General features: G+C 39.0%; 2 protein-coding genes across 2 annotated transcripts in view; one reads left to right on the forward strand and one right to left on the reverse strand.

Moving 5' to 3' along the window:
- The window catches only part of PFKM (phosphofructokinase, muscle), a 52,967-nt gene extending 46,594 nt beyond the window's left edge, over nt 1-6,373 (reverse strand). The window contains exons 1-2 of the mRNA XM_006888155.1: nt 6,292-6,373; nt 5,261-5,383 (exon numbers count right to left, since the gene is read on the reverse strand). Coding sequence (XP_006888217.1) covers nt 5,261-5,383; nt 6,292-6,373 — 205 coding nt within the window. The remainder of the gene's footprint in view (nt 1-5,260; nt 5,384-6,291) is intronic.
- Nucleotides 6,374-7,581: 1,208 nt separating this feature from the next.
- Nucleotides 7,582-19,754, forward strand: part of SENP1 (SUMO1/sentrin specific peptidase 1) — a 92,969-nt gene continuing 80,796 nt past the window's right edge. The window contains exons 1-4 of the mRNA XM_006888226.1: nt 7,582-7,719; nt 7,958-8,079; nt 12,484-12,530; nt 17,031-17,161. Of these exons, the coding sequence (XP_006888288.1) occupies nt 7,582-7,719; nt 7,958-8,079; nt 12,484-12,530; nt 17,031-17,161 (438 nt within the window). The remainder of the gene's footprint in view (nt 7,720-7,957; nt 8,080-12,483; nt 12,531-17,030; nt 17,162-19,754) is intronic.

Raw genomic sequence — 19,754 nt, forward strand, 5'->3', positions numbered from 1 at the left:
TCAGAAGTGGGTGGCCAATCCTTCTTCCTAGTCTGTCTTAATCTGAATGTTCAGATTTAGAGGAGTATCTGACAGACAGCAATTTGTGGGGCAGTTAAAGATAAATCCCTTATTGTGGGGGTAAACGTTAGTTAAAGTGTTGATCCCACCCACACGCCAAACACACTATTTGATGATAATAATACCTCCCTAGTGCTCTATCATGGATTGTTCCTGCAAAAATCCACGTATACAATGATATAATGTAGGTGTTATGCAATGATCTCTCATGACCTGATAAACCAAAAAGTTGCATGAGGAATAAGGGTGGAACACAACCATGATCAGATATAAGGAAAGTTTCCCTAGGGTATGGCCTATAATAACTTCTATTTCACTAGAGATGCAAGTTGGGGGAAAGAAGCAGAGAGGAGGACCTCAATCCCACCAAGAAATAATTGCCAGGAGTGTGCCCTATGGGACCTGGGCTCCAATTCTAGGAAACTCCCTAACACCAAGGAAGACCAAGACATGGAAATCTCCAAAGAACATCATGCCTACAAATGCTGAAGGGAACAAGAACCTTCCACTAGAACTGACAGAAAGAGCGAGAGTGCCCATCCTTAGAGTTCGCACCCTGAATATGGACATCTAGCCATCTAAATGGTCAGAAAATAAATTTGTTTGTTAAAACCATTCAATTGTGGTATCTCTGCTATAGTTGTACTAGATAATTAAGGCTGTTCTCTAGCTGTCTAGACGTAAAGAATGGAGTGAACAGAGGCATTATCAACTCTCCCATAGCAAAGGACCACTGTTGTTATTCTCCAGCCCCTGTTGTTCTCATTGTCAAGTGTTGAAGAGTATGACTCATAGCAACTCAATGAAGAAGGCCTGAACCCTGCCCTATCCTGTGCCATCCTCATTATCTCTGATACATTGGAGCCCACTGCTTTAGTTATCGTGTCAATCCATCTCATTGGTAGTCTTTCTCTCCTTTGCTGACCCACCTTTCCAAGCATGATGTCTCTTTCTCAGTAATAGACTCCTCTAGCTGTATGTCCAAAGTATGAAAGACAAAGCTTCACCATCCTTGCTTCCAAGGAACACATGCTGCACTTTTCCCAATATCTGTTTGCTTTTTAGGTAGTCCACAGGATATTAAACACTCTTCTCCAGCACCACAACTCAAAGGCATCAATTCTTCATCCTTACTCATCGTTCAGCTCTTTGATGCATAACAGTTAATTGAGATGACCATAGTCTGAATCAGGCACACTTTAATCTTCAAACTTACATCATTGCACCTCAGCATTCTGGAGAGGTCCCTGACAGCATATTTGCCCAGTGTGAGAAATCTCCTGATTTCTTGACTGCTGCAAGTATTCCCCCAGTAACCAGAGTGATCTTTTGTACAAAACACAAATTTGGTCTTATAATTCTTTTGCTTTAAAACTCCTCAATGAATTCCCATAGCTCAAAAGTGTCACCAAAGCTTGGAAGACAGTACATGATTTGGCTCTTACACATTTTTGTTGTTCTAGTTTAAGTTCATCTCTTCCTTACACAAGTCATATAGACTCACCCTATTCCTCTAATGGGTCAAATTTCTTCTCCCTTCAGAACCTACTATCCCTTTCCCCCAGAAAGATCTTCTTCCCCCTCTCTCAGGCTAACTCATTCCTTAGGCCTTAGACTTTCCTTAGAAGGCTTTTCTGACTTATCAAGACAGATCAGTCCTCCTGTTTTACACTCTAACTACATATTTTTCCCTTCATTGCACTAACATCTTTCTAATTATCTAGTTGTGTGTGATTATATGATTATTGTCTTCTTTCCTATGAAACTACAATCTTCATGTGTAAAGACTATGCACCTCTTTTGTTTACTATTTTATCTTCAGGGACAAATACAAGGCCTATCATTCTACTTGCTGAAGAAATTTCTTATAATAGAAAGAAGGAAATAAAGGAGGAGAAAGATGAAGGAGGGAAGCAGAGATAGAGGGGAAAAAATTTAATGGAGGTCCCACTGGGGCCAATTAGGAAGATTCTTGATGTCCTTTTTCTAGTGACTCGTACCTGAAGCCCCAGTGCTTAGAAGTTTAACAAAAAATTTTGTTCATGGTACAATGCAAAGTTCAAACCATAGAAACAAGAACAAGTGCCTCAGAGTAATGAAAGACTGGGGCAGTAGGTATGGAGGAAAGTGAGATTGTTAAAAGCAAGGATGGTGGAGGAAAATAAGAAATAATCCATACAAATTCTAGAAACAGGACAATGCTGGTAGATGAATTTATTTCTTGTTCTTGTCCTTCTTTTTTTGCCTGATCAAAGGAAGTCTGATTAAGGGGATAAAAACTATAAACTGCTGTTAGAGAGACAGAGTGGCAATGAGCATAGGCAGAGGGGAGATTGTGATGATGGTGCAAGATTTAGCACAATTTCATTCTGTTGTACATAGGGTTGCTATAGTGCAGCTTGCTAGATTAAGTCACCAGAATTTCCTGGGCATCTTTTTTTTTTTAATTGATTTTAATAAAAGTTTACAGAGACTTTGGATTTCCATTCATTTATTGTTGCACTTTTCTCCCTGCCCACCTCTTCCCCAGGCATCTTCTTTTGAAAGTCAACTTTCTGAACCTAAATTATCACACTCTTAACTTACACATTATTTCTATTATCCCTTCTCCTTGATTGTAAGCTCCTAAGGAATTGCCATAAGTTCGCGATGGATTTAGAAGAGGCTGTGGCATCAGGGATATCATTGCTGATGTCAGATGAATCCTGGCTGAAAGCAAAGAATACCAGAAGAAAGTCTATTTGTGCTTTATTAATGATGCAAAGTCATTTGACTGTGTGGATCATAATAAATTATGGCTAATGCTGAGAAGAATGGGAATACCAGACCACTTAATTGTGTTCATGTGAAACCTATACTTAGACCAAGAGGTAGTTCTGAGAACAGACTAGGAAACACTACATTAAGAATTAATAATAGTGCAACAATGAATGAATGGAAACCCAAAATCTCTGTAAATGTTCCTTAAAATTAATAAAATTTAATTTAAAAAAGCCCAAAAAAACCACCACCACCACCACAACAAAAAGAATTAATGTAAAATAAAGAAAGGTTTGTATCAGGGTTTTATCCTCTCTCCATACCTATTCAATCAGTATCTTGAGCAAATCATTCAAGAAGCTGGACTCTGTGAAGAAAAATGTGGCATCAAGATCAAAGAAAGACTCATCAATAACCCTTGTTATGCAGATGACACGACCTTGCTTTCTGAAAGTGAAGGCTTGAAGCACTTGTTGCAGAAGATTTCAATATGATTGCATCTCAGTGTCAAGAAAACAAAAATTCTTAATACTGGACCTATAGGCAACATAATGATAAATGTAGAAAAGATTGAAACAGTCAATAACTTCATCTCTCTTGGATCCACAATCAATACACTTGGTACCAGCAGTCAGGAGATCAGGAGATGTATTGCGCTGGGGAAGTCTGTAGTCAGGGACTTCTCCAAATTATTGAGGAGCAATAACTTTAGTTTGAGGACTGCAGTACACCTGATTCAGGCAATGGTCTTTTCAATCAATTGCTATACTGTTGAGAGCTGGACAGCGAATAAGAATGACAGAAAATTGACTTCTTTAAACTGTGGTGTTGGAGATAAGTACTGAATATCCCATGGAATGCCAAAAGAGCAAACAGATATGTCTTGGAGAAGGTGTAGCAGAGTTTTCCTTGGAGGCAAAAATGGTAACAGGTTATCTCCTCACATACTTTGGGCATGCTGCTAGGACAAGTTATTCCTTGGAGAGGGATATCATGCTCAGGAAGGAGAGGGAGAGCAAAAGAGAGAAAGACTCTCAACTGGGTGGATTGACACAGTGACTGCAGCAGTGGGCTTGAGTGTATCAGAGATTGTGAAGATAGCACATGATAGGACTGGATTCAGATCTATTGTTCATAGAGTTGCTATGAGTTGTACTCAACTTGATGGCACCTAACAACAACAATGGACAGGAGGTCAATGGAGAGTCGGTTAATAAGTCAGTTCTGACTTGGCAGCAGCAATGAGAGCAAGAAAGGTCAAGGAAAGCAACTGGATCATGTCCCCATTCCCTACTGAAGCTGGCACTTCAAATAATGAATGACTTCAACTAATAAGTGCTCGAAAGACTTCCGGATAAATAAATGCTGCTTTGTTTCCTAGGTACTGGAAGTGATTATTCTAATGACACTATTAGTTTCTTGTGGAAAACCTTTTTCGACTCAAGTTCCTTTTGGAAATATAAAAGGCTTAGACAAAAATAATCTCTGAGTTATTTCCAAACTGTAAACTATTGAGTTAGTAATAAGGAATAGAAAGATTGATTGAGGTAGATATTTACTCTATCATTTCTAAACCCTCATTAAGATGGATTGGCATGGTGACTACAACAATGGGCTTGAGCATGGAAGAGACTAGGATGACAGCACAGGATAGAGCCCATTTCCTATCTGCTGCTCTTAAGGTAACTACGAGTCATAGTCTACTCAACAGCACTCAACAACAACAACATCATTTCTAGTAGAGAATTCAACACTGTGGGAACTGAATATACATTTGCAATGAACCATTTCTAATATAGATAGATTTCAGTTTGAGAAGAAAATGATAGATTTGTTGAGAAAGCTTCAAATACATTTCTTACAAATTGAACATGACCATATACAAGAAAAGTTATTAAATGGACTCCTAAGGTGAATTATTTTTATAATATTTTTAATAATTTAGTTATTTTGTAATATTTTGAAAAACCTATAACTTAGGCATCCACTTCCTAAACAACATGCCTTTGGAAACTCTATGAACATTGGAGAAAAGTTGATTAATTATAGAACAAGGTTTGGATCTTTTGTTCCTAGGGTAGCTGTGAGTTGTACTTGATTCAGTGACACTTAACAACAACAACAATGTAATTCCTTTAAAAATTTTCACATTTCTTTTATATCAAAATGTTGGTAGTAAAAGAAACCAGATTAGTAGTTCAGAGTCCTCAAGGCAGACTATTTATTACTGGCTAACTAGAGTGATTCTTCATAGAGAATTGTTCCTCTGACTACAGTTACCCAGCTGATCTTGTACACATATGCACACACTTTTGTCTTTGTACTTTAACTTGTACTTTAACCTTCACAATTCTACTTGAATGTATAATGCTCTGCATTACCTTTTCACTTTCCAGTATTCTTCTCAAAACTTTTTTTGCTGTGTTCTCAAATGCCTCACCTTTTTTAAAAACAGATATGCCTTCCATAGTGTCTGGATCATCCCCAGTGTCTAGAAGTTTCGAAGTTTCTTTCTCTGATGGTAGCTTTTGGATGAGCTTGCTGGAGGTTGAAACTGTCCCAGCTGGGAAGCAATAGCTTGAGGTCACCCTCAAGGTAGGCACCAAGGAAGAGAATGTCTCTTACTCCCTTTCACTCTCCCTATGTCTCCCTGCTATCTACGATCTTATGTCCAAAAATCCAGTGAAAAAAATAGAGAAATTACGATTCTTCTTGATAACTCTCTTATCTAAAAAAGAAAGTTTGTCTTTCTGCCTGAACATAAATGGAGGAAATCCATACACATACAAGATACTTTGACACTGAGGTGGAAGGGGGGAAAATACCTTGTCCAACTTACTGCTGTGGAGTCAGAATAGACTCATCTGACCCTCCAGTGGGTTTTCAGAAGCTATAAATCACACAGGAGGAGAATGCCTATCTTTGTGGAATTGCAGGTGGATTCGAACTGCCGGAGAGATGCCACCTTTGTGTTAGCCATACAAATCACTACAGACTCCTTGCTATTGTTTTTGCTAAGTGCCATTGAGTCAACTATGACTCGTAGTGACCCTATAAACAACAGATCTTAACTTTACCCTATCCTATGTCATTCTCATCTACACAGGGAAGGTCATTTTTTTCTTTCAGGCATATTTTATCTTGGATTTTGACAAGGATTCCCATAGAGGATCAAGACAGGCTGAAATAATACATAAAGGACAGAGAAATAAATTAACATGGGCTATAATATTTGTTCCAACTAAACTCTTTAAGTCTTCTCTATCTGCCTAGTGCCTAACCGCACATACAATCTCAACAGATACTTGAATAAGAAAAAGTCATCAGTGACAAATATTTTATAACAGTGAGAATGGTCATCTGACCCCTTAAATCTGTATTTAATACAACTAAGTTGTGAGTGCTGTACTGAGACTTTCTACAGGAGAACCCATTCCCTGTCACTGTGGTTTGGTTAAGAGACAAGAATACCTGTGCTCTGTGGAGTCCTGACTACCCGGCGAGATTGAATCTTACACATGAAAAATGTCAGATGAAATTCCTCGTTATGCATGGCTGTCTCCTAGAAATATAGACAAAGTTTAATTCAAGTGATCTGACTACAAGATGATTAAGATGGACAAAACTAGCATATATCAAGTTTGTAGAATTCAATTAGGTCTAAAGACCTAGCAGTATAAATCTATTAGCATATGGTGATGAAAAAGAATTTACTCTGATATATGACAGGACAGGTGTCCCTGAACTCATCAAAGATCCTCTTTTTCTAGCTGCAGGAAGTATTTAGAAGTGTGTTGCCACCAGAGGCCTCTCATTCAAGCCTGAGCTCCTATCAGAGTGTGCAGCAATTACTCAGAAACTTCTCTGCAAGACTTGGTGGAGGCCAATTAAATTGAAGAGGCTTGGTCAACAATCTGAATGAAGAAACACGGCATTTCTTCCCTTGGGCCATTTAGTCCTTTAAATGTTAGACCACTAGGACTTTTTCTATCAAGCCCCATAAAAATGGGTCTCCTGTAACTTTCCTGACACCTTTTCAGGAAGGCTCTACAAGCTGCTTTCCACTTCTTGTCTTCACTTAGAATGGAAAGGACCACAACAAGTTGGTCCCAGATTTGGCATACATTTCTTCCCTTGGGCCATTTAGTCCTTTAAATGTTAGACCACTAGGACTTTTTCTATCAAGCCCCATAAAAATGGGTCTCCTATAACTTTCCTGACACCTTTTCAGGAAGGCTCTACAAGCTGCTTTCCACTTCTTGTCTTCACTTAGAATGGAAAGGACCACAACAAGTTGGTCCCAGATTTGGCATACATTTTTGCAAATTACTTTTTCTGAACCTGTTACACTAAAATATCTCCAACAACTCCTACAAACACTACATTCTGTCATTTTTCAACAAGGCAGATCGTAGCCTCTGATCCAACTTGGCTCTTAGGCCTCCAACTGTCAAGGAAGCCACAGGTTCTTCCGTAAAAGGGAAACAGCGAGATGCCATGGAAACGAAGCATAAGCAAAAACTGTCAAGCGGAACCAGATGGCGCAGGGTTCAGAAACTGAGGGAGCACAGAAAAGCGAAGGACAAAGGACTCACTAACAGTAGTCTGAGAATAGTAACAAAAAAACCAAACTGAAAAGGAAGTGGGATATTATGACTACAGTCTTTGAAGTGCTTCAGATTGCTCAGCTCTCAGCACACTGCGCAGACGATCCGCAGGTCCTCAACTCTGCTCTTTGACCACCGCCCTCACATTCGTCCCATGTCACCCCGCCCTTCTCCACAACCACCGAACGGCTCTTCCGGTGATGTGAGAGCGTTTCCGGTTCGCGGCGGTTCCCGGGTTTTGCGTTCCGCGCTTAACCGGAAACCCCTTCGCATAGCAGCCGGTTCCGGTTCGGTGAGTGGCGGCGGGAAGCTGGGGGAGGGGTGAGGATGGAGGGAGCCTGGGCCGGGAGGCAGTGCCGGACCGAGTCCACTGGCCTGAGTTGGACTGGTCGCGAGCGGGGACCGCTGAGGATCCAGCACCTTTCCCTCTGCCCCGCCCCCCCGGGACCACCCCCCCTCCTGTCCGCCGGCCGCAGTTCGGCCGTTAGTTAGGCTCTCTGAGGACGTTCCTTCAAGCTCCTTTCTACTAGACCGCGGAGAGGTCGCTGCCCTCACCTATCCCCTTGCCGGTACCACAGGGCCCCGTCTGGATGCTCGGCCATGCTACTTGTGGGGAAAGAGCTGGCCGAGGTTCCTCGGCTTTCCCGCCAGGGCAAGGCTTCTCCTAAGGAAGAACTGCTTTTCAACAGGAAGCTCAGTTTTCCTGTCAAACCAGCTTCGCTGCCACTTTCCTTGAGAACTGGATTATCCTTTCCGACTATGTCTGGGTCTCATGTCCGCATTTCTCAAACTCTCTTACTGGTTTCTCCCTGAGATGTGATCTCGCTGGTGCTCCCGCCAGAAAGAGACGTTGGGATCCTGCTATCCAGTTTGTGAACCCCCCTTAGCTCCCACAGTTTGCTTACCTGGCTCATCACCTCCTGGTTACCCCCTGGTTAGCCTCTGTTGGTGTACCCTAACGTGATCGCTGGGTGTATGCCTCCTCTCTCTCGTCTCGGTCAGGTCTGTTTATCGGGGCCTCGGCAGTGTTTCACTATCTTGTTGGCTGTAACTTGCCACTTTATCACTTTCAGGTCAGCCTTGTTAAAAGTCCTTTCACTTCACGTTTGATACTCTTATTACACTATTTGGGGATGGTGATTTTATTCTGGCAAAATTTTTATAAAACCTTACAGACTTAACTATGTGTCCAAGGTCTTTGATCTGATTGTTTGTTCTGGGTGGAATAAAGCTCAGTATCTTTTACATCTTCGTTTTCTAGAAAGAGTTTATGTTAAGGACTCGTGTTGAAATATAGATTACACTGAATTTCAAAATTGCAATTGCCATGATAGTTGAAACGTTTCTAAGCAGAGAGCCTTAACCTTTTTTCTAGTTTAGAGATTTCCTTAGTTTTTGCCCCTTCCAGTTTTTGTTGTTTTTTTTTTTGTTTTTTTCAGGAAGTTTTTGTCTCTTATCTTGAGAGGCTTCATTCATTTTTTTTTTTTTTACTTGATTCCATTTAATTCCTGACACACACTTTTCATGAGTTACTCTAGAAGGAGTGGATGTAAGTAAACAGGTTCTACCACTTTAGGCTTAAGTGATGTAACTCTTAATTACTGCTTTTGAAATCTTATTTTTTCTTCCCTTGGATTTCCTTATTGCTTGCCAGTTTTATCACCTTTATTGTCTTCCTATAAACATCTGTTTGTGGATCTGGTTTCCCCAACTAGACAGTGAATTTCTCAGTGGCAGAGACCAGGTCTTATGTTTCTTCCCAGTAACCAGCAAATACTAAATAGTTGGCACAAAGTTAATGGTTATTCGACAAGAAGTAAAAGTACTTAGTCCTTACCTTTAAGATGTTAGAGTCTAATTGGGAGAGATTACCTTTAAAAGTATGGTAAACAAAAATATTCAGGACTATAATAGTAAATGGGCCACATTCATAATTACCTCTCCCCCATTACTCAAGGTAGAGAGATTCATTTCTACATCCTTCACATGTCATAAATTGTCTTAATCATATCCTGGTCCAAAATGAGGCTAATTGTGTAATGCTTCTCAGTTGGTGTTTTCCTCAATATATAACTTCATCAGTCCTCAACATTCTCTGTCAGAATCACTTATGCATGGATGTAAGCTAGCAAATGTTTTACCATACTATGTTACTGTCAAGACTTTGCCTTTTTAATTTAAAAGTTCATGTTGCTTAACTTGGCTTCACCTGAATGCCTATAATTGCTTACTTTTTTGTAAGTGAATTAAAAGACCATTGTGTTGTGGTTGTGTTAGGTGCCATTGAATCGACCACGACTCATAGCAACTCTTTGAACTCTGTCTTGTCCTGCACCATCCTTATCATCCCTGCTGTACATGAGCCCTTAGGTAATGAAAATTATTAGAATTTTCTTAAAAAGAAATGAAATTCTTATGCTTGCAAGTTAATTTTGTGGTACAAAACATGACAAGTCAAAACTGTAGGCTACAAATTGTGGAATCTCCTAAATTCTGACTCAATCTTCATTTCTCAGATACCAACAAGATCATGAATGTTGCTATTGATGTCACTAAAGATTCCATACCCAGCATTTCATTGAGAATTTGGGTGTAAAATATCCTTTCTCCTAATGTAATTGCAAATTAAAAATAAGAAAATACCATACGTACACTGAAGAAGATGGATATGTTTGTTTTAAAGTGTGTATGTTGGACTATAATGAGTTGAAAATAGGAATTAATACAGTTTTCCCTGGGTTAATTAGGGATAATTTTCATCTTGCCAGTGTGTAAAACTCTGATAATTTGTTGAAAGCACAGTACCTTACCTGGGAGTCAGGATACCAGAAATCTTGTCCATTCTGCTTTATCTGTATAATTTTAGCAAAGATATTTAACCTCTTTGGACATAGTCTCTAAAACTTTTTAAAGTTTTTAGCTTACTTCCCCCTTCACTTTCATGGTAGCAAAATGTAGGGTATTTTTTTTCTTTTTAAAAATTTTACTTTATATTGGTTTGCATACAAAATTCATATACATAGTGTTTAACACTTTCCCATTGTGATTCTTACAGTCATTCTTACACATCATATTGTTGTGTTTTTATACTGTTCTATTTACAAAGTTCATATACATTGTTTTCACACCAGATCTTTCCTATTTCCTTCACCCACCCACCCATCAAATTTTATAACTATCAGTAACAACCCCCAGTCTCATTCTACAATATACAATATTTGTCCTTACGGGGCTGAGTTCACGGAGCATAATGCTTTTCAGTCCCTCCCAAGTTAGGTAGTAATTTACAAAAATCATTGCTCCTCTGTGTTGCCTAGTATTCTATCATGTAAATGTACCGTAATTTCTCATTCTATTCTTTTGTGGTTGGACATTTGAGCTGTTTCCATGTTCTTGCTGGTGAATAATGCTCTAAACACTGGTGTACAAGTCTCCGTTTGTGCTTCAGTTCTCATTCTCTCAGGATATATTCCAAGCAGTGGAATAGCTAAGTCTTAAGGAATTTCTGTGTTCAGCTTTTAAAATGCAGGTTTTTTTAAATTGACATTTAGCAAATAAAAGATCAGTGTGATAATAAGTACAAAGTGGCTTGTGAAAATAAACTGTGAAAATGCTACTGTTTATTTATATGATTTTCTCCTTTAATCTGGAGCATAGGAAATTATTAAAGAAGAAAGAATAACCTACAAAGTTTTCAAATAAAAGCTTCTTTTGAAATTGAGCAACTAGAAATTATATTTGAATCCTAAATCTAAGGCTTAAATTCTTTGGGAATTCTCTCCAGCAAAGATAGATGATTACTTTGGTGGTGTTAAGTGCCAGTGAATAGGGTTTTCAGAGTCAGTAAATCCCATGGAAGGGAATTACTCATCATTCTCCTGTGGACCAGCTAGTGGATTCAAATCGTGTACCTTTGGATTGGGAGTGCAACTTCTTATCACTAAACCACCAGAATTCCTCTTTCTTTTGAGTATTTCCTTTGTTGTTGTGATTATAAAATATGTTTGTTAGAGTGATCATCCAGTACCCTGAATACAGTGAAAGGTATTACTAGGTAGTAAAGAAAGTGCTCAGTCTTTTAAAAAAATATAATATGATTATATATTTATGTACTGTCGAGTTGCAACTGACCCATAGCTGACTCTCCAGCAGGTTTTCAGAGGCAATAAATAGCATAGGAAGAGATTGTCCATCTTTTTCTCTCCTGCAGAACAGATTATGGATTCAAACCACTTACCTTTAGGTTGACAGTGCAATTCCTTACCACTAGGCCACCAGAGTACCTCCTAAGTACATATAATAGTGACTATGACCATCTTCTTTACCTCACCTGGGTATCTGCCAGGAAGCTTGTATACAAAGAGTATGTTTGTTAACCTGTTTTCAAGCACTTCAGAGAAGAAAATAACATAGGTGCAAGGGCTTGGGTTTATAGCAGTTGATGATAGGGGGAAAAAAATTAGAACTACTAAGTATTGCTTGTGCTCAAATCAGAAGCTTTGTATACTTTGCTGATAAGGTATTTGGAGGAAAAGTCTTAATAGAACTACCACAGCATCTACCATTTGTTTATTCAGTAGTTTAGCTTGTTGTTATTGTGTGCTGTTGAGTTGGCATCAACTCATAGCTGGTCATCCAGTAAATTTTCAGAAACTGTAAATTACATGAAGAGAAGATTGCACATCTTTTTCCTGCTGAGTAGTTGGTGGATTAGGATGAATTTCTTGGTTATAGTTTCAAGATTGTCAACATCATCTGTGTTACATTGTAAACCACATAATGTCAGTGCTTGGATCTCAAAAGTATCTTCTCTCTTTCATAATCAGTGATTCTGTGGATAGTTAGAATTGCGGTGTAGTACAGCACAGACTGCAGAAGTCTTTGAAACTACCCCAGATTGGTTGTGGTTTTCAGTCTTTTCTAATCAAGCCATTCTTACCACCTTGTATTTTAATCCACTAAGAACATACACAGTTATCATAACTCAGTGATTTACTATTTTATATGAAGTGGATATTTCAATACATAATATTTTGTTTTCTACCTTCTTTTATAGGACTTTGCGTTTTACTGAAGTCAGTGATGTGAGAAGACCTGACATGGGTAAGGCTTACAATGAAGTAGTTGTTTAATCCTGTTAATTATTCTGATTAATTAAACTGAAGTATGAGAATGGATTTCCCTAATGTTTTTAATATAGTTTAAAGGAATTCTTAATTATGATCTTTTGTTTGTTGTTGTTTGCCATCAAGTTGAGCACAACTCAGAGTGACCCTATGAACAAAAGACTTAAAGCCTTTCTATAACTATTGTCATTTCTCAAAGTTCACAGAGTTTCCAGATGAATGTTGTTTAGGAAGTGGATGCCACTCCTGCTTCCAAACCTGTCTTAAACTGGGAGCTCCATCAAACACTGTCCACCGTGGGTAACCATATTTGACACCCCAATGGCACAAGGTTCAGCATCACAGCAACCTCCTCCACCTTGCTGAGAATGACGTCCTTCTCCTAGTAACTTGCCCAAAGCATGTGAGATAGAACTTCACAATCCTTGCCTCCAAGGAACAACCTGGTTTCACCCTGTCTAGGACAGATTTGTTTGGTTTTTTTGGCAGTCCACAGTGTGTTCAGTGCTCTTCTCAGCACCACAACTCAAGGCCTTGATTATTCCTCTCTCATCCTTAGTCATTGTCCAGCGATCAGATGCACAGCAAGTAACTGAGAAGACCATGGCTTGGATTAGGTGCACCTTAGTCTCTAGACTGCCATTCTTGCCCCTGAGCACTCGGAGAGGTCCCTGACAGCAGAGTTTCCCAAAAGCAACTTGTCTTTTGATTTCCTGACTAACAGTGCCAAGAGTGTTGATTGTGGATATGAGCAAGATGAAATTGTTAACAACTTCAGTCTCTTCTCTATTATTATGATGCTGCCAATTGGCTCAGTGGTGAGAATCTTTGTTTTCTTGATGTTGAGCTTCAGTCCATATTGAAGACTACATTCAACAGCACAATTAGACATTCTAGTACTCTGCTTTCAGCCAAGATCCATTTGACATGGTCATTGACATCCCTAGTGCCATGATCTCTTCTAAACTTAGTTTTTCTTTTTTGGTAGTCACCTGTCATTGTATTATTCTAGTCCTTTTTGGATAATCTTAAGCAAGTTTTGCTTGCACGAGAACAGATTTGAGGCATTGAACATTAATGAATTAAGATGAGATGTGCTGTGGGAAGATATCAAGAATGTCATGCATGAAGAATGCAAAAAGTTGTTTCTAAGAGACAGGAAGAAGACTGAGATGGATGTCAGAAGAGACTCAGTATTGCATTAGAATAACAAGTCAAAGGAAAGGCAAGAAATCAGAAAGTTGAGCTGAACATATTTCAGGGGGCAGCTTAGAAGATAATGCAAATATAATGAAATGTGCAAAAGTTGGAATTAGAAAATCAAAAGGTATGGACTTGCTTGGCATTTCTTAAGCTGAAGAACAGATTTAGTTAAGCCTTGAGTTGCAGTATTTAAATATGCTATGGGCAGAATATTGAATGATCCAGGAAGCATCAAAAGAAGATGGCAAAACAGCTATGAGATATCATCACACCCCAGTAAGAATAACAAAATTTAACAGAGCAGCAAACAACAAATGCGAGGTTGTGGAGAAACTGGAACCCTTAATCACTGTTGGTGGGAGTGTAAAATGGTGCAACCACTATGGAAGGCAGTATGGCGCTTTCTTAAAAAGTTAGAAATACCACTTGACCCAGCAGTTCCACTACTGGGAATATACCCTAAAGAAACCAGAACTGCCACCCAAGCAGATATGTGCACAACCATGTTTTGTTCCATCACTTTTTGTAAAGTCTTTGGAATTTTGCTTTTATATGATATTAGTTATATTGTTTGATAATTTCCACACTCTGTGGGATAACCTTTACTTGGAATGGGAATTAATAAGGCTCTTTTTTGGTCAGTTGTCCAGGTAACTGTCCTCCAGGTTTCTTGGCACAGTCTGGTGAGCACTTCCAGGGCTGGATTGGTTGGTTGAAATATGTCGGTTGGCATGCCATCCATTCCTGGGGCCTTATTTTTTACCATTTCCTTCAGAGCATCTTGAACTTCCTCCTTCTTCACCATTGCCTCTTGAATACAAGTTGTTTCATGAAATACTTCTATGTTGGCCAGTTATTTTTGGTGCAAAGACTCTGTTTACTCCTTCCATTTTATTTCGATACTTCCTGGATCATTCAGTATTATGCCCATAATATCCTTAAGTGTTTGAATTTGTTCTTCAACTTAAGAAGTGCTAAACGAGTTTGGCCCTTTTGATTTTCCGACTCTAGCTCTTAGCACATTTCATTATACTACTTCACTTTGGCTTCTAGGTGCTCTAGTGCAATATTCAGAGTCTCTTCCGACAGGTCTTTTCTTCCTCCTTTGTCTTTGTAATGACCTTTTGCTTTCTTCATAGATAATATTCTGGATACCCTCCTGCAACTCTTCTGTCTTTACTCATTAGTATTCAAGGCCTTAAATCTGTTCCTGAGATGTTTTTTAATTCAGGTGGGATAGACTCAAGATCAGATTTTGGTTCTTGTGGATTTAATTTCATTTTCTTTAGCTATAGTTTGAACTTGCATTATGAGTATTTGATGGTCTGTTACACAGTCAGCACCTGGCCTAGTTTTCACAGCTGATAATTGAGCTTCTCCAACAATTCTTTCCACAAATGTCAGTGATTCCTGTGCAGATCATCAGTTGAGATCCATGTATACAATTGCCATTTATATTTCTTATAAGAGGTATTTGCAATCAGTAAGTTGCTGACTGTACAGAATTCTATCATTTTATCTCCAGTGTGTTTTCTGTCACCAGCTCATGTTTTCTGACTACTAATCCTCCTCCTTCATTCCAGTCACCCATTATTATTAGTGCATCCTGACTGCATGTTCGATCGATTTCTGACTGCAAAAGTTGGAAGGAATCATCTGTTTCCTCCTCTGGCTCTGGTTGTTGGTACATATATTTGACTGGTGACGGTAATGACAGGTGCTCCTTGTATGAGAATGGATATTTTCTTGTCATTGACGTTTATTTCAAGATGTATCTGGAAATGGTCTTTTTAACTATGAGGGTGACCCTACTTTTCCCCTCACCTTTTTATCTCCAGAGTAATAGATGATATGATAATCTGATTCAAAATGTCCCATGCAAATCATCTCATTTTGCTGATTTGTAGTTTGTTAATATTTATGCATTCCATTTCTTTCTTAAAAGTACCCAGTTTATCTATGTTCATACTTCTCACATTCCACATTTCAATAGCTAGTATCTGGTTGCAACTATTCCTCCTCCTCTGTGTTTGCCAACCAGAAGGCTGAACCTCAGTTGCCCTACCTGCTAGTTTAAAGTGTGCTTTATTGTGCATAGGGTTTCAAAAGCCTGTTGCTTAGAGAGTGGATGGCCAATCCTTCTCCTTGCCTTAATTTAGATGTTCAACTTAGAACAATATCTGGCAGGGAAACATTTTACCCAGAAGAGCAGATGAGATACACTTCAAAGTAGCCAGTTAAGTGCTGATTCTCTGAACCTCCATTTTGGCACCTGTGATTGATTCTGCTTCCTGTCCTGCTGTGCCAACATCTACTTCCTCCAGCTTCCACTTCTGCCCCTTCCCTTCTGATCCCTGCCTTGTTTAAGCACTTCCCTTACCCTCACTCCCCCCACCCCCACAGCAACTCCCAGATAGGGTGACTCAGGCCTCCAGTCACTTCTGTGATGCTGTTCTGCCTTGTTGCTGCTGCTTTACTCTATCTTGAGGCTTCCACTAGCCCTGCTCCACTCCCTCATGTAGCTTTTTTAAATTTTTTTAAAAATTAGTATGTATATTAAAATAACTTACTTAAATTAGGAACATTCTTTTTAGAAGTTTTCATTAAGACTCTTGCCTTTTATTTATTCTTTCTTTTTTGGTAAACTATGGGATCAGCAAAAGAAGAGAAAAGAAAAAAAAGTCTTCAATAATACAAATCCAATGCTCCCTATAAGCTCATTTTGTGTGGAATCTAGATGCATCCCACACCAAAGATCAGTTGCCACTAATTTGGAAACTGACTTATATCATTGCTGCAACTAAGTCCATAGAGTATACAGCAATAACCTACAACAGATATTTTGGTGACCAAAGCATAACAAAATATTAAAGGTAAATTATGATAGTTCTGCAAATGAGACATCTCACATTGCCCACAAAACTTTTATGAGTGGTTGCTCCCTCGTGTCTTAGCTGACCAGCAGCAGTGCTGGTGCCTTGAGTTGCTGGTGCATGCCTTATGTTACCAGTGACATTTAATACTTCTTTAAGGGGAGTGTGATTATTCTTAAAACTTTGAAGTAAATAGTTTTAATACCCAGATTTTTAAAGGTCTGGTCTGTCATCTTAAGTCACTTCCAAATGAGCCAGTTTTTGTCATTTAGTAAGGATATATGAACCAGTAGTTGTGAAAGAAGGGTTTTATTTAACTGTAGTGTTGTTCTTTGGGAATCTTGTTAGGAAAAAGTTATGAAAGAATTCTGTGACTAGAGGGATCTGTGTTCTTTTTCCAGATGATATTTCTGATAGAATGAGGATGGATGCTGGAGAAGTAACTTTAGTGAACCACAACTCTATATTCAAACCTCATCTCCTGCCACAGACAGGTTTACCTGAGGACCAGCTTTCTCTCTCTGACCATCAGGTAAGGAATGATCTTATTCTCTTAATTGATTACAAAGTAGACTATGTTTCTATCTGATGTAGATAACTACAAGTATATATGTAATCTTTGGGATATCAGGAATTTTAGTGTTTGGAATTCTATTGTATGTATGAAAGACAAGACAAGGCTAAATATGAATTACATACGATTAAATACAATATCATTTAGAAAACTTTGCATTGCTTCTCTGAATGCTACCATTACCAATGCACAAAAGTATTTTTTCAAACTTTTTTCACTGCCTCCTATTGAGTCTATTCCAGCTCATAGTTACGTCATGTGACAGTGTAGAACTGCGTCTGTAGGCTTTCCTAGGCTGTAATCATTAATATCACAAGCAAGTACAACCTTGGTGAAGATAATTTAAAACTAACTGGAGGAAAGGGAGCTCTGGTGGCCTAGTGGCAAGACACTGTGCTGTAATCCTGAAGGCCTGTGGTTTGGATCCACCAGATGCTCTGCTGAAGAAGGAAGGGCAATCTCCTCCTGTGCCAGTCGGATCTGGGTCGACAGCATAGAGAGAGAGAGGAAAAAAAAAGACTTGAGGAGTACATTGACAAGGACTGTAAGAAATTCAAACTGGTTTCAAAAGAAGCCATCAGATGAATCTTGGCTGAAAGCAGAGGATACAGAAGTATGTTTATTTGTGATTTACTGACTACAGAAAGGCATTGTGTGGATTATAAATTATTAATAATATTGAGAAGAATGAGGATTTCAGAACATTTAATTGTGCTCATGTGAAACCTGCACATGACCAAGAAACAGTTTTTCAAACAGAGCAAAGGAACAGAATTACATGGTTTAAAAAAAGACATGTGTCAGCAAGTTGTTTAAAAAACTGAGTTTATGAAGAGGAATGTGTCATCAAGATTGAAACTCACCACAACTTGAGTTTTACAGATGATGCAACTTTATTTGCAGAAAATGAGGAAGACTTGAAGCACTTAATACAGCAAATCAAAGACTGTATAGCCTTCAATATGGATTACATCTCAACATCAAGAAAACAAAAATTCTCATCACTGGACCAGTAGGCAGCATTTTGATATAGAAAAAGTTGAAGGTATCAAGGATTTCATTTTACTTGGATCCACAATAAACACCTATGGTAGTGTTGTTGCTATATGCTCTTGCTGGTTGTGCAGCATGTTTTTGTTATTATGTACCATTGAGTTGCTTGTGACTCATAGCAACCCTATATAAAACAACTCTGTTCCTTGCTCTATCTTGAGCCAACTTCATTTTCTCTGACATGCCAACCCCTATTACTCTAGTCATTGAATCAATCCATCTCAAACAGTGTCTTCTTCTCTTGTGCTGTCCCTCCACCGTTCCAAGCATGATGACTGGTCCCTCCTTGCAACATGTCCAGAGTATGTCAGATGAAACTTCAAGCTCTTTGCTTCCAAGGAACAGCCTGGTTTCACCCTTTCTAGGACAAAGCCATTTGTTCTCTTAGCAGGCCAGAGTATATTCAGTACTCTTTTCCAGCACCACTGCTCAAAGGTATCGATTCTTCTTCTGTCATCTTTAGTCATTGTCCAGCTTTCTGGTGCATAGCAAGTAATTGTGAATACCATGGCCTGGATCAGGCATACCTTGGTCTCTAGGCTGACATCGTTGCTCTTCAGTACTCTGGAGAGGTCTTTGGCAGCAGATTTTCCCAATGCAATGCATCTTTTAATTTCTTGCCTGCTAGTACCAAGAGTGTTGATTATGGAGCCAAGTAAGCTGAAGCTGTTAACATTCTTGGTCTTTTCATCCTCTATCATGATGCAGCTAGCTGGCCAGCAAATTTTTAAAGGCTGTAAATTGCATGGGAGGATTGGTGGATTTGAACCATCTGTCTTTGGATTTGTAGTGTAACTCCTTACCCACTAGGTCACCACAGCTCCCTTTTGTGATAGAGGACATCAACTACAGTGCGTAGTAATCCCATGAACGATGGGTTAGAACCTTGCTCTGTCCTATGCCATCGTCACCATCTCTGTTATACTTGAGCTCATTGTTACAGTCACTGTGCTAATGCATCTCATTGAGTATCTTCATCGCTTACTGACCCTCTGCCTTTCACCTTTCTAAATAGCAGTCAAGAAATCAAAAGACATGTTGCATTCATTGGGAAAATCTATCAGAAGCTTCTCCAAAGGGCTCAAGAGTATTGATATCAGTTGAAAGACTAAGGTGCACCCTATCCAAGCCAGAGTATTTTTTGCCTGTTTCTTAGGCATCTAAAAGTTGATCATTGAGACAGTACTACCAAAGACAGTTTACACATTCAACACAAACCCAATGCAAATAACTATTCCTTTCTTCAGCTAGATGGAAAAGGCTACTCCAATTTCAGTTGGAATGGAAAGAGGCCCCGAATAAGCAAAGCACTTCTTAAAAAGAGAAATAAGATAGGAGGCATCTCACTCTATGATTTCAAATCCTACTACATTGCTGTGGTGGTCAAGACAGCTTGGTCCTGCTACAATGAAAGACACATAGATCAATAGAATAGAATTGAAAATCCAGAAATCAGCCCATCTACCTATGGTCAACTGATTTTTGACAAGGAGATGAA

This window comes from Elephantulus edwardii, unplaced genomic scaffold (genome assembly GCF_000299155.1).
Source record: "Elephantulus edwardii isolate Elephantulus edwardi_28Jun2011 unplaced genomic scaffold, EleEdw1.0 scaffold00065, whole genome shotgun sequence".
NCBI classification, from domain to species: domain Eukaryota; kingdom Metazoa; phylum Chordata; class Mammalia; order Macroscelidea; family Macroscelididae; genus Elephantulus; species Elephantulus edwardii.